Source organism: Mirounga angustirostris, unplaced genomic scaffold (genome assembly GCF_029215605.1).
Source record: "Mirounga angustirostris isolate CCGP_5_RB_7025 unplaced genomic scaffold, mMirAng1.0.hap1 SCAF_1, whole genome shotgun sequence".
Taxonomy (NCBI): Eukaryota; Metazoa; Chordata; class Mammalia; order Carnivora; family Phocidae; genus Mirounga; species Mirounga angustirostris.
In genome coordinates, this window is record NW_026991709.1 from 211,726,579 (window position 1) to 211,740,124 (window position 13,546).

General features: G+C 46.1%; 1 protein-coding gene across 1 annotated transcript in view; it reads right to left on the reverse strand.

Moving 5' to 3' along the window:
* The window catches only part of CATSPERD (cation channel sperm associated auxiliary subunit delta), a 47,794-nt gene that overhangs the window by 29,856 nt on the left and 4,392 nt on the right, over nt 1-13,546 (reverse strand). The window contains exons 4-8 of the mRNA XM_064593516.1: nt 10,604-10,676; nt 9,764-9,878; nt 6,082-6,149; nt 4,835-4,948; nt 1,396-1,479 (exon numbers count right to left, since the gene is read on the reverse strand). Coding sequence (XP_064449586.1) covers nt 1,396-1,479; nt 4,835-4,948; nt 6,082-6,149; nt 9,764-9,878; nt 10,604-10,676 — 454 coding nt within the window. The remainder of the gene's footprint in view (nt 1-1,395; nt 1,480-4,834; nt 4,949-6,081; nt 6,150-9,763; nt 9,879-10,603; nt 10,677-13,546) is intronic.

The window sequence follows — 13,546 nt, forward strand, 5'->3', positions numbered from 1 at the left end:
TGGCTGGTATCACAGAATATGCCACAGACAAGTAGCTTCTAAGCAACAGAGGTTTACTGCTCACAGTTGCGGAGGCTGGAAATCTGAGATCAAGGTGCCAGCACGGTCAAGTGAGGGCCCACTTCCAGGTTACAGTCTTCTGTGTTCTCACATGGGAGGAGGCTAGCAAGCTCTCTGTGGCCTCCTCGTTTAGAAGCGCTCTGATCCCATTCACTCCACCCTTATGATCGAAACACTCCCAAAGGCCTCACCTCCTAATACAATCACATCAGGCATTAGAATGGCAATATAGAAATTGGGGGGGGGGCACACATTCAAACTAGCACCCCTGATGGGATGGATGGTCGTTGGAGGTGGGGCCTTTTGGAGCTAAGGAGGTTTAGATGAGGTCATGAGAGTGGAGCCCCGATGATGGGGTTAATGTCTTTATAAGAAGAGACACCAGAGCGCCTGGTCAAGAATTCATATTCTTGGGGCGCCTGGGTGGCTCCGTTGGTTAAGCGTCTGCCTTCGGTTCAGGTCACGATCTCAGGGTCCTGCTCAGTGGGGAGTCTGCTTCTCCCTCTCCCTTTGCCCCTCCCCCTGCTCTCTCTCTCTCTCAAATAAATAAAATCTTTAAAAAAAGGCAGACGCTTAACAACTGAGCCACCCAGGCGCCCTGGACTGGCTCCTCTTCTTAACTTAGTCTTATTCTAGATGATATCTGTGAGGTCACAGATGTCATGTACTGATTTTCTGAATACCCATGAAAATAATCATTAACAAAGAGTTCAACATGAAGCATTTAAAACAATCTTGTGCATTGTCAGCGATATGTACACATACTTTGTATTTTATCCCTAGTGTTCAGCACAGTGCTAAGCACCTCCTAGGCACTACTTAAATATTGCCCAGTGCATGACTGAATGAACAAGTGAAAGGGGGAGGAGGGTGGTGGTGTGTGAGTGGGTAGATGGGTGCATGGATGAATAGGTAGGTGAATAGATGGGTGAATGGCTGGGTAGGTAGGTGCACAGGTGGGTGGCTGAATGGATGGATAAGTAGGTGGATGGATGGATGGACAGATGGATAAGTAGGTTGGACAGGTGGGTAGGTGGGTGGGTGGATGGGATGGACAGATGGACGGACGGATGGATGGATGGATGGATAAGTAGGTTGGACAGGTGGGTGGGTGGATGGACAGATGGATGGATGGACGGATGGACGGATGGATGGATGGATGGATGGTTGTTTGGATGGATGGATGGACAGATGGACAGATGGATAGTTAAGTAGATGGATACATGGATGAACAGGTGAATGAAAAGCTAGATGGATTTCAGTGTGTGTCTTAACAAAAACCTGGCTTGGGGCAAAGGTCATTTAAGTCTTTCTTCTCAGTCCAAAGTTACTCACCTTCCCTTGATCAATGAGAAGCAGCCCAACCTGTGACAAGGAGTGAAAGCAGAAGATCCCACCCAAAGATCCGACTAGTTCTGCCTATAAAACAAACAAATATCACATATGAATAAATCATTAACGCATTTGATTTTAACTCCAGATTACCTCGTAAGCTAAAATGAAGGGAAGTCTTTTTGTTACGATCTATTTCCCCTCTGTGGAAATGTAGCATGTAGGACAGAACCTTGAATGAGGAGAGAGACAGCCAGAGGGGGAACACAAGCAGGGGGAACAGGAGAGGGAGAAGAAGGCTTCCCGCGGAGCAGGGAGCCCAATGCGGGGCTCAATCCCAGGACCCCGGGATCATGATCTGAGCCGGAGGCAGACGCTTAACGACTGAGCCACCCAGGCGCCCTGGGAGTTTTCTATTATAAACAGCACCATGGACGGAATTGTGTCTCCCCCAAAATTCATATGTTAAAGTCCTAACCCCATCTTAGTCCATGTTGGCTGGTATCACAGAATATGCCACAGACAAGTAGCTTCTAAGCAACAGAGGTTTACTGCTCACAGTTGCGGAGGCTGGAAATCTGAGATCAAGGTGCCAGCACGGTCAAGTGAGGGCCCACTTCCAGGTTACAGTCTTCTGTGTTCTCACATGGGAGGGGGCTAGCAAGCTCTCTGTGGCCTCCTCGTTTAGAAGCACTCTGATCCCATTCACTCCACCCTTATGATCGAAACACTCCCAAAGGCCTCACCTCCTAATACAATCACATCAGGCATTAGAATGGCAATATAGAAATTTTGGGGGGGGCACACATTCAAACTGGCACCCCTGATGGGATGGATGGTCGTTGGAGGTGGGGCCTTTTGGAGCTAAGGAGGTTTAGATGAGGTCATGAGAGTGGGGCCCCGATGATGGGGTTAATGTCTTTATAAGAAGAGACACCAGAGCACCTGGTCAAGAATTCATATTGGGAGGGGCGCCTGGGTGGCTCCGTTGGTTAAGCGTCTGCCTTCGGTTCAGGTCATGATCTCAGGGTCCTGCTCAGTGGGGAGTCTGCTTCTCCTTCTCCCTTTGCCCCTCCCCCTGCTCTCTCTCTCTCTCAAATAAATAAAATCTTTAAAAAGAGAGACACCAAGCGTTCTCTTTTTCATGCGAGGACACAGTAAGAAGGTGGCCCTCTGTGAGCCAGGAAGAGAGCCCTCACCAGGAGCTGAATCAGCCAGCATCTTGATCTTGGATTTTCCAGCCTCCAGAACTGTGAGAAACAGGGGCGCCTGGGTGGCTCAGTCGGTTAAGCGACTGCCTTCGGCTCAGGTCATGATCCTGGAGTCCCTGGACCGAGTCCCGCATCGGGTTCCCTGCTCGGCGAGGAGCCTGCTTCTCCCTCTAACCCTCCCCCCTCTCATGTACTCTCTCTCTCTCTCATTCTCGCTCTCTCAAATAAATAAATAAATCTTAAAAAAAAAAAAAAAAGAACTGTGAGAAATAAATGTCTGCTGTTTAAGTTGCCCAGTCTGTGATGTCTGTTACGGTGGCCCAAGGTGACCAAGACTCACAGTCAATCCATCCCAAACGGCAGAGGTTGCTGGACTTTCCAGCCCTTCATCTCCCCACCAGACACCCCAACTCCTCCCCTGCTGGCAGAACTCCAAGGAGATGACTCACGACTGCTCAGGTACATCAGCCTTCTGGCCTCGAAAACAATAACCACACACACACATACACACGCACACCCACAGAGCAGAAAGACTGTTGTATTGAGTGAGGAGACATCAAAAAGAAGAGTAAACTTCATACAGAAGGGAGGAGTGCATTTTCAGTTGTGCTTAGGATGGTTGTATTGTGTTGGGTGGAATGATGACCTTGTCAGTGTCTTTATTTGGAGACTAAGGATGGTTGAAGGAGATGCGTAGGGGTACCAAGTTGACAAAGGGTGGAACTTGCTTTGGTTCGTTTTATGTGTCAGCCGGACTGAGCTAAGGAATGCCCAGGTAGCAAGTAAAACATCATTTCTGGGTGTGTCTGTGAGGGTGATCCTGGAAGAGATTCACATTTAATTTAGTCGACCCAATAAAGATCACTCTCACCAGTGTGGGCAGGCATCACCCAACCCGTTGGGGGCCCACGTAGACCAAAGAGGAGGAGGAAAAGGGAATTTGTTCTCTCTTCTTGAGCTGGGATGTCCTGTCCATCTTCTGCCCTCAAGCATCAGACTTCCTGGTTCTCCAGCTCACAGATGGTAGATGGTGGGGCTTCTCTGCCCCCTTAAGCATGTGAGCTGATTCCTATTATCTGTCTGTCCCTCTGTCTATCTACCTACCTCTCAGGTTTTTTAGTGATGATCATTTTCAACTGAGCACACATGTTAAGTCCTTCTAGGCCTAATTTTGGATGGAAATATGTGGGCAGTTAAGTTCTGGGCTCCATTGGGCCTCCTGGGCAGGGCAGAGAAACCCCATTCAGGAGCCGGTCAGAGCTTGAGAGCAGAGTGGACTCCCTGCCTTGCTTTGCACATACTTCCCGAGTGCCTGGGGGAGGAGCCACTCTCGGGGTCAGAACGAAAGCTCCTCGTGCCCTTAGCTACCCAAGCATCCTGTCCCACTTCAGCTGTTCGGATCCCAGCTCTGCCAGGCTGTGTGGTGAAGGCCCTGCACCGCTCTGTGCCTTCACCCACATTTCCATGTCCCGGTGCTGCCCTGGGCTTGATGGCGCAAAACGACAGAAAGGTACTGTCACATTGGTGGAAGAAGGAAGCCAGAGGTCTGAAATCAAGGTGGTGGCAGTGCCGGTTCCTCTGAGGTAGAAACCTCGCCATCCCTCTCTTCCAGTGTCTGTGGTTGCCAGGAATCCTCGGCATCTCCTGGCTTGCAGATGCATCCCTGCAATGTGGCCTGCATCTTCACATGGCCTCTTTCTCTGTGTGCATCTCTCCATGTCCTCTCTTCTTAGAAGGACAACAGGCATGGGATTGAGGGCCCACCCGATTCAGTATGATCTCATCTTAACTTAAATCATTAAATCTGCAAAGACCCGATTTCCAAGTAAGGTTACGTTCTGTGGTTTTGGATGAATATAATTTGGGGAGGGTGGGAACTGACCCATGAGAGTTCTTTCCTCTGTATAATTGGGATGAGGATGGTACCTGATGGTACCGATCTTTGGGCGGGCCTGGGGTTAAGTGCAGACTTTACTGTGGCACCAGGTTTATTTACATAAGTACTCCTGAAACCATCCAATGACCTAACACCTTTTGAAACCTTTCTTAACTTCCTAAGCTTCCCAGCCAGCTCCTTTGACCTGGAATTTTCCCTACTCTCCCAGCCCATCAGACTCTTAAAAAGAGAAAAGCCCTTGTTCACCCAGCGATTGCTAATTACTCCTACCATGCAGGATGTAAATATATATTTGTTATTTTTCTTGTTCACTTTTTTACCAAATTGAACATACCTGTCTTTCATAGGCAAACTTCTGAAATCTGTATCCCCGGGTGTTTGAGAAATAGACATTGGTCTGAGATATCTGATCTCCATGCAAATAAGCAAAAACTGAATTACTTATATCCTGGAAGAACAGAAACACATAAAACAGTCTCTTTAAAAGGAGATACAGGGTTAGAGGGGTTGGGGAAATGTTCTCTAAGGGTACAAGCTTGCAATGGGTAGATAAATAAGTTCTAGAGATCTAGTACACAGCATAGTGATTACAGACAACAAGACTGTATTATAAATTTAAAAGTTGCTGAGAGACTAGATCTTAATTGTTCTCACCACAAAAAGGAAATGATGATCATGTGATGGAGATATTAGTTAATGCTATGGTGATCATCTATTTATAACATATAAATGTATCAAATCAACACATTGTACACCTTAAATTTATACACTGCTGCATCTCAATTATATCTCAGTTGAAAAAAAGGAGATAGATGTGCCCGTGATCACACTCCTGGGCATTTATCCCAGAGATGAAAACTTATGTGCAGACACAAATGAATGTTCATAGCAGCTTTACTCATAATAACCAAAAAGTGGAAACAACCAGTATTACTCGATGACAAAGGGGAATGTATTAGATACCCACAACCAGTGGGAGGTGTCTCCAGAGCGTTTTGCGGAGAAAAGCTAATCCCCAGATTTTCATGTTGTAGGATCCCATGTATAGAACATTCTTGAAATGATGAGATTCTAGAGATGGAGAACAGATTAGTGTCTGCCAGGGGTTAGGGACAGCAGGGCAGGGATGTATGGAGGGAGAGCTTTGGGGTGATGGAACAGTCCAGTATTTAGAAGGCAGAAGTCCTCCTGTGACTTCACATATGTGATAAACGGCACAGAATTAGACGCACACGTTATTTCCATGTCAGCTTCCCGGCTTTAGTTTTTTATTATAGTTACGTAAGGTGGAACCATTGGTGGGACCATTGGTAAGGGGGGCGTGGGACTTCCTGCAGGGTCTATAATTATTTCAAAATAACAAGTTTAAAAAAGGAAGGCAGGTGGATATATTCCTAGTGTGTCGGCCACGTGATCCCGTATCTCAGGTCCTCTTCTGAACCCTCGGGAAGGGATCCTGCCCAGGTCCCTCATGGAACCTGATGCCCAAGCCCTCATGGATTACTCTGCCCGTATTTTCATTCATAATGATCTATGTTCAAAACAGAGTAAAAAATGACAGGCTCCACACCATATACTCACCACGCAAAAGGGATGTCTGCTATAACAACAGTTGTCACCGGAAACATGTGAAACAGGGTGTTCTATACCTAAAAGGACAAGATCATTTTAAAAAGCACGAGCTTCCAGGGCGCCTGGCCGGCTCAGTTGGTGGAGCCTGCGACTCTTGATCTTGGGGTTGTGAGTTCAAGCCCCACACTGGGTGTGGAGCCTACTTTAAAAAAAATAAATAAACCACGAGCTCCCTAAATTTCAGGGGAAGGGATAGAGCAGGGTTTCTCAACCTTGACATTACTGACATTTTGGGGCCAGACGGTTCTCGGTTGTGGGGCGGTGTTGTGTGTGTTGCACTCGGCTTTGCAGCACTCTTGTCTCTGCTGACTCGATGCCAGCAGCACCCTCCCCCAGTCTTAACACCTAAAACGATCTCCAGACATTGCCAAGAGGGGCACACCTGTCCCAACTGAGAACCACTGGTTTCGCAGGAACTCTTAGGACCCTGCCAAAATTGCAGGGCTCCTTTCTCTTAGGGAGGCCTTCTTTGATTCTATTACAATAGCAGAAGCTTCAGCTCCAAAGAAAATATACACGTGGCCAACAAAGACAGGAAAAGGTGCTCTCAGCATCACCGATCATCAGGGAAACGCAAAGCAAAACCACAGCGAGGTGGCACTCGCACGTATTAGGATGGCTATTATCAAAGAATCAGACATCCGGTGTTGGCAAGGATGGGGAGCAACTGGGAGCCTCATGCACTGTTGGTGGGGATGTAAATGGGTGCGTGTGGTGTGGCAAACAGGATGACAGTTCCTCCAGAAATTGAAAATAGAGATCTGGCAATCCCACTTCTGGGTTTCTACCCCAAAGAACCGGAAGCAGAGACTCAAGGCAGGATTATTCACATTAACTAAAACATGGAAGCAATCCAGGTGTCCACTGACAAATGATGAATGGATGGGCAAAAATGTCACGTAGACACACAGTGGAATATTATTTGGCCTTAAAAAGGAAGGGCATTCTGACACCTCCTGCAACAAGGATGGACCTTGAAGACATTGTGCTTAGTGAGAGAAGCCAGACCCAGAAGGACACATCCTGCAGGACCCCACTCCCAGGAGGTCCCCAGAGGAGTTCCATCCATAGAGACAGAAGGTAGATGGTGGGAGCCAGGGCTGGGGCAGGGGGTGGCGAGTCAGCCCTTTGGATGCTATTAAAGAAAGTGATGGAGAGAAGAGAAAGAATAGAGACCAGACTGAATTATGCTACGAGGAGCCCTTATGGTTCCTCAGTACGTTAAAACATGGAGTTTCCAGATGACCCAGCAATTCTACTCCTAGGTTAGGTTACCCCAAGAGAACTGAAAACCTCCGTCCACATAAAAACTCATGCAGGAATGTGCACACGAGCGCTATTGCACAATGGCTAAAAGGATGAAACGAGCCAAGTGTCCAGCAGCTAATGAACGGACAAAAGTGGTTCATCCATACAGTGGAATATTATTCAGCCTTAAAAAGGAGCGAGCCGCTGACAAATGGGGAGGAAGCTCGAAAACACGGCGCTCAGGGAGAGAAGCCAGACACAAAAAAGCCACAAAGTGCGTGATTCCACGTGTGTGAAACGTCCAGAACAGGCATGTCCAGAGAGACAGGAAGTGGGTGTGTGGTTGTCAGGGGCTGGGGAGGGGGTGGGGAGTGACTGCTGATGGGGACAGTCTTTCTTTTTGAGGTGACGGAATGTTCCGGAACTAGATAGTGGTGATGGTTGCACAACACTGGGAATGTACCAAATGCCACTGAATTGTACACTTTAAAATGGTTAAAATGGTCAGTTTTATGTGACTTTTAGGCTCCCTTCCCCCCACCCCAAGAAGGAGAAAGAGGCATGAAATGTGAGAGAGAAAAGAAGTGATGCGGAAAGTCAGGAGGGGGATAGAGGACCGGGCAGCAAAGCAAGAGCCAGCTCATGGGTGAATTTTGGAGGGAGCGAGAGGGAGGGAGCAAAAGCAGGGAGGGCTATGTGGCAATTTGGCTGCGGGCAGTAAGTTCTGCAAGGAATGGATGGAGGCAGCTGGGTGTTTGGTTTGGATGTGACAGCATGACATGGCCCCCAGGCTGGTCAGAGCAGGTTTCTGGGGCTTGTTACTACAGTCCCTGACAGAAGCCCTGGGACTTGGCTCCACCTGGGTTAGGTACATTCTTTACCCGCACCCCCCACACCACCAAGCATCATTCATTCTGCATCGCCAGGTCACCTTGTTGTCGGGGGTCAAATCCCAACACTGTTAACGAGAAGTCAGACAGAGGCCAAACCAAGGTGTGGCTCTCCTGCTGTGCTTCCCTGTCCCTCCCAGGGGGCTGCCAGCCCCTCTCCAGCCAGGGCTCAGCAAGCACCTGGCAGATACCACACTGGCTGGGCAAGGTTCCCTCTCGTGGGGTCCACAGTCTTTCGCCAAAACTAATATAAGTGACGTAAAAGAATAACGAATTGCAAGATGGTGATCTACCAACCCTTGTGGCTCTTGACTGAGATTTTGACTCCCAGTGAACATCCAGTGGATGATGTCTGGGGACATTTGTGGTGTCAGGATGGGGAGAGGGGAGGGGCGCTCCTGGCAGGAGGTGGGAGGGGCCAGGGATGCTGCCCCGAATCCCCACAGTGCCCAGGGTGGCCCCCCGCACAGAGAATGACCTGGCCCTAAATGTCAGCAGTGCTAGGGTTGAAAAACCTGGAACTGACCCCTTTTCTTTTTCCTTTTCTCTTCTGTTCTTTTCTTTAGTTTAAAAAAATTTTTTTAAAGATTTTATTTAGGAGAGAGAGAGAGCAGGAGGGTGGGGAGGAGCAGAGGGAGAGGGAGAAGTAGACTCCATGCTGAGCAGGGAACCCAACACAGGGCCTGATCCCACCTCCTGAGATCATGACCCGAGCCAAAATCAAGAGTCGGATGCCCAACTGTCTGAACCACCGAGGTGCCGCAAACCGACACCTTTCTCATCACAATGGGTACCAACCATCCTTCTTTTCTAAAGAATGGCATCTCCCTTGTCTTCATTCTTGACCTCATCCCCTTGCCTCCTACGTGAGGGTTCTCTTCTTTCTCTCTCTTCATACAGCTTACCTTCTCTCTGTTCCCTGTCCCTAATGGGCAGTAGGTGGGACTGAATGTTCCCATCACTCAGCCTTGTCACCAAGCATGTATGTGCATTCTTGGCTCTTCTCAATCCTCCCTGACATCCACTCCAATGCAATTCCCGTTGATGTCCCTCATTTGCTCCAATCATGTCAGAGCAGGCTTTTGTGGTTTGTAACTACAATCCCCGACAGAAACACTAGGTTCCCACTGTACAAACAATTTTCATTTGAATTTTAAAGGACAAGGTAGTGTCTAGGGGCTGACATCCAAGGAGCAGCTTTGTTTGTATTTCCAAAATTAAAAAACCTGTGCTTGGATGTTGGCAGATTGCAAACAAAATTTAAAAAAATACAAAACAGGGGTGCCTGGGTGTCTCAGTTGTTAAGCGTCTGCCTTCGGCTCGGGTCATGATCCCAGGGTCCTGGGATCGAGCCCCACATTGGGCTCCCTGCTCGGCGAGAAGTCTGCTTCTCCCTCTCCCCCTCCCCCTGCTTGTGCTCCCTTTCTCGCTGTGTCTCTCGCTGTCAAATAAATAAATAAAATCTTTAAAAAAAAAATACAAAACATGTATACCTATAGATGTGTTCCAGGAATTGGCTTCGTAATCATAAATATAGATTTTTTGATTCACTACTAACAGTAATACTGAGTCAGCGATATGTGCCGATGTTACTTCTGGTGTGCCAACCTAAAAATAACGACACAGGATATCAGGAGGTGCATCCTTCTGGACGATTAGCAAAGTAAGATGTCTAGATGCACATTTAAGAAACATGTATGCTAGCAAGAGTTGTTTGGTTCCCAGGTGTTGGGAACTGAATATTCTGGGCGCAGCTGGGACCGAAACTGAGAGCTTGGAATTGGTGTTTGGTGCCCTTGGATACCTCCTTCCTCCTTAGCTATCTCCTTCTTCCTTATCAAAACTTTCCCTGAAGATAAAGCCTGAAGTGTAAATTATGAACGATGAACATAAATGATAAATGTGTTGCTTATAAGAGAAACACTGGCATTTTAATAGATGGCAAAGCCTTCTTTAGTGTAGGACCCAGTGGTAGAATTTCTCAAGATAGTTACTGAGAGGGCAAAGGTTTTTCTGTTTTGGTTTAGGACAATTTAGGGAGGCCCTGAAATTAGTGCATATAATCTATCTATTCATAACACACAAACAGTTATAAGGAGCACTTCCAACAATTCTGCTTCAGAAAAAACAAACAGGCTATCTCAGTAATAAGGGCAGAATAGAATCAACCCTTCTTCTGGCTTAGACACTATTCTCAATATCTTTAAGAGGTACATTGTAAAACAAGCCCCCAAACTAACAAAAACAGACTAGTGCGATATTTCCAAACTGTATCTTCCCCCTGAGTGTTACTTATGTTGAGAATCCTTCAGATGGTTCAGTAAAATGACTACCTTCATTGATGCAGGGATGGAAAGTGGAAGGAGACTACTTTTGAAATTATCTCTCGTGAAAAAAATTTGCCTTCTGAAATAGACAATAAAAGAGTTAAATTAGGAAAATTTCACACAAGAAAAGAAAAAAAGATAATGCCAGACACTCTAAAATGTTCTACTCAAACAAAATTCCTTTTTTAACAAATTTTATTTTACAGAGAGAGAGGGTGTGTGTGAGCAGGAGGGAGGGGCAGAGGGAGAGAGAGAATCCCAAGTAGACTTCCCACTGAGCACAGAGCCAGACATGGGGCTCGATCTTATGACCCCGAGATCACAACCTGAGGTGAAATCAAGAATCAGACGCCCAGCTGACTGAGTCACCCAGGTGCCCCCCCCCTTTAAAAACAAGGTTTAGGTTTAGATTTTTATCTATCTCTCTATCTTTGCATGAGTAAACCTCTATAGACTGGGTATTTGGCTTCTTGAAATAACATTTTAGAAGTGTGACCATGTCAAATATAAAATTATATAAAATGTACATTAAGCAACAGCTTGTCTTACTCAGAATGAACTTCAGCTTTGTCATTTATATGGTTCTAATCCCACTAAAGTAAAAGGTTTCAGACCAGGAATGTGTATGCACAAAAGAAACAATGTGTTTCCTCCGGCAGGAAACTTTTAAGAAGTGAAAGGCCATCCATGAACATGGTATATTGCTTCCTTATCCAGATCTTTTTTCTTCTGCCTCCTCCAGAAGAGTTTGATGGTTTTAGACAGAAAGGAATTGCTGAGTTAATTCTTACATGTTTTAAAGTTTTGTTGTTATTAAGAATGATGTTTTTCATAACTGCCTTTTCTGAGTGTTCATGGCTAGTATACAAGAGAGCAGTTGATGTTTTCAATGTCTGTGTTGTATTTGGCCCTCTTGCTGCACTCAGTTATTACTTCTAGTAGCTGATACTCAGATTGGCAAATGTCTCTTTCTTTCCAATGAGTTTTACATTTCATGTCTTTCTCTTGTCATATTGCATTGGCTGGGACCTCTAATACAAAGTTGAATGAGAGTGATACAATTCTCTATTTTTACCTTTATATTGTCTCTTTTACAGGATTAAATACTTTCAGCAAGTATTCAGTTGACATCAAAACCAATAAAACATTGGAGGAGAAAGGAACACTGAAGCATAAACTACAGAATATTATTTTAGTTGTTTACTTATTTTGGGGTTTCTCTCTCTCTCTCTTTTTTTAAGTGGGCACCATGCCCAGCATGGAGCCCAATGTGGGACTTGAACTCATAACCTCTGAGATCAAAACCTGAGCTGAAATCGAGAGTCAGATGCTTAATGGACTAAGCCAGTCAGGCACCCTTGGGTTTTGTTTCTGTTTTAGACTCTGTCATTGAGGTGAGTTTTCTTTTCTTTTCTTTTCTTTTCTTTTTAAAGAGAGACAGTGAGCGAACACATGTGCATATAAGTGGGGGGTGGGGGGTGGGGGTTGGTGGGTAGGAGGGGCAAAGGGAGAGGAAGAGAGAGAATCCCAAGCAGGCTCCAACGCAGGGCTTCATCTCATGACCCTGATATATGACCTGAGCCAAAACAGGCTCCCCTGAGGTGAGTATTCTAAACAAAAGTTTTCTTTTCTTTTCTTTTTTTTGTTTAAAGATTTCATTTATTTATTTGAGAGAGAAAGAATGAGAGAGAGCGAGCACATGAGAGGGGAGAGGGTCAGAGGGAGAAGCAGGCTCCCCGCTGAGCCGGAAGCCCAATGCGGGACTCAATCCAGGGACTCCAGGATCATGACCTGAGCCGAAGGCAGTTGCTTAACCAACTGAGCCACCCAGGCGCCCCCTAAACAAAAAGTTTTCTGAACTACTATAAGGTTTTCACCTTTTTTTTTTTTTTTTTTAACAAACTCTATTCATTCATGCATTTGGCACACATTTATTGGATACTAGGCTCTGGGGACATAAAGATGACCAAACACTGTTTCTACCTACAAGACCTTTTTTTTTTTTTTTTTAAAGATTTTATTTATTTATTTGAGAGAGAGAGAATGAGAGAGAGCACATGAGAGGGGGGAGGGGCAGAGGAGAAGCAGACTCCCTGACGAGCAGGGAGCCCGATGCGGGACTCGATCCCGGGACTCCAGGATCATGACCTGAGCCGAAGGCAGTCGCTTAACCAACTGAGCCACCCAGGCGCCCCCCTACAAGACCTTCTTTAGTTCACTAGGGAAAAAAATACAAAGAAACAAGTTTGGGGTTGAAATAAATATACAGTGGCTCACTTTTTCAGGAACCCTAGCTATTAGAAACCTGGTTAAGAATCCAGAAGTAACAACAAACTTAAGAACATGCAAAATCAACACTACTGTTCACAGGCTAAAGGTCAAATACCTTATGAATATGCTTTCCTTCAAATTTTATGTGATCTGGTTTTAGACACAACTTGAAAACAGTAAATTAGAGGGGCACCTGGGTGACTCAGTTGGTTGAGCACCTGACTCTTGGTTTCGACTCAGGTCAGGATCTCAGAGTTGTGAGATCCAGCCCTGCGTTTGGCTCTGTGCTTCTCTCTCAAATAAATAAATAAAATCTTTTTAAAAAAAGTTTGAAACAGTATATCAGAAAGTAGGGGACTCTCATGCCAGTCTTGCAAAAGACTGGCATGTGGACAACAAAATATGACGTCTGTAAACAAGGGAAAGAAACCAGGAAACATGTTTAAATTAGATATATCATGATGTTATAGCACAAGATAACAGCCAGCTCCAAAGGCAGTGGCTGTTGGCATCAGCCAGGCCGACGCTCCTACTCAGAAAACTTGACTGGCTACCTATATCCTGAAGGATCAAGGGCAAGACTTCTTAACGGGCCTACAGGGTGGTCCATGATCTGAGCTCTACCTGTCTCCCTACCCTAGGGCTTCTTGCCCTCAGCACTACTGAGCTTCCCTACAC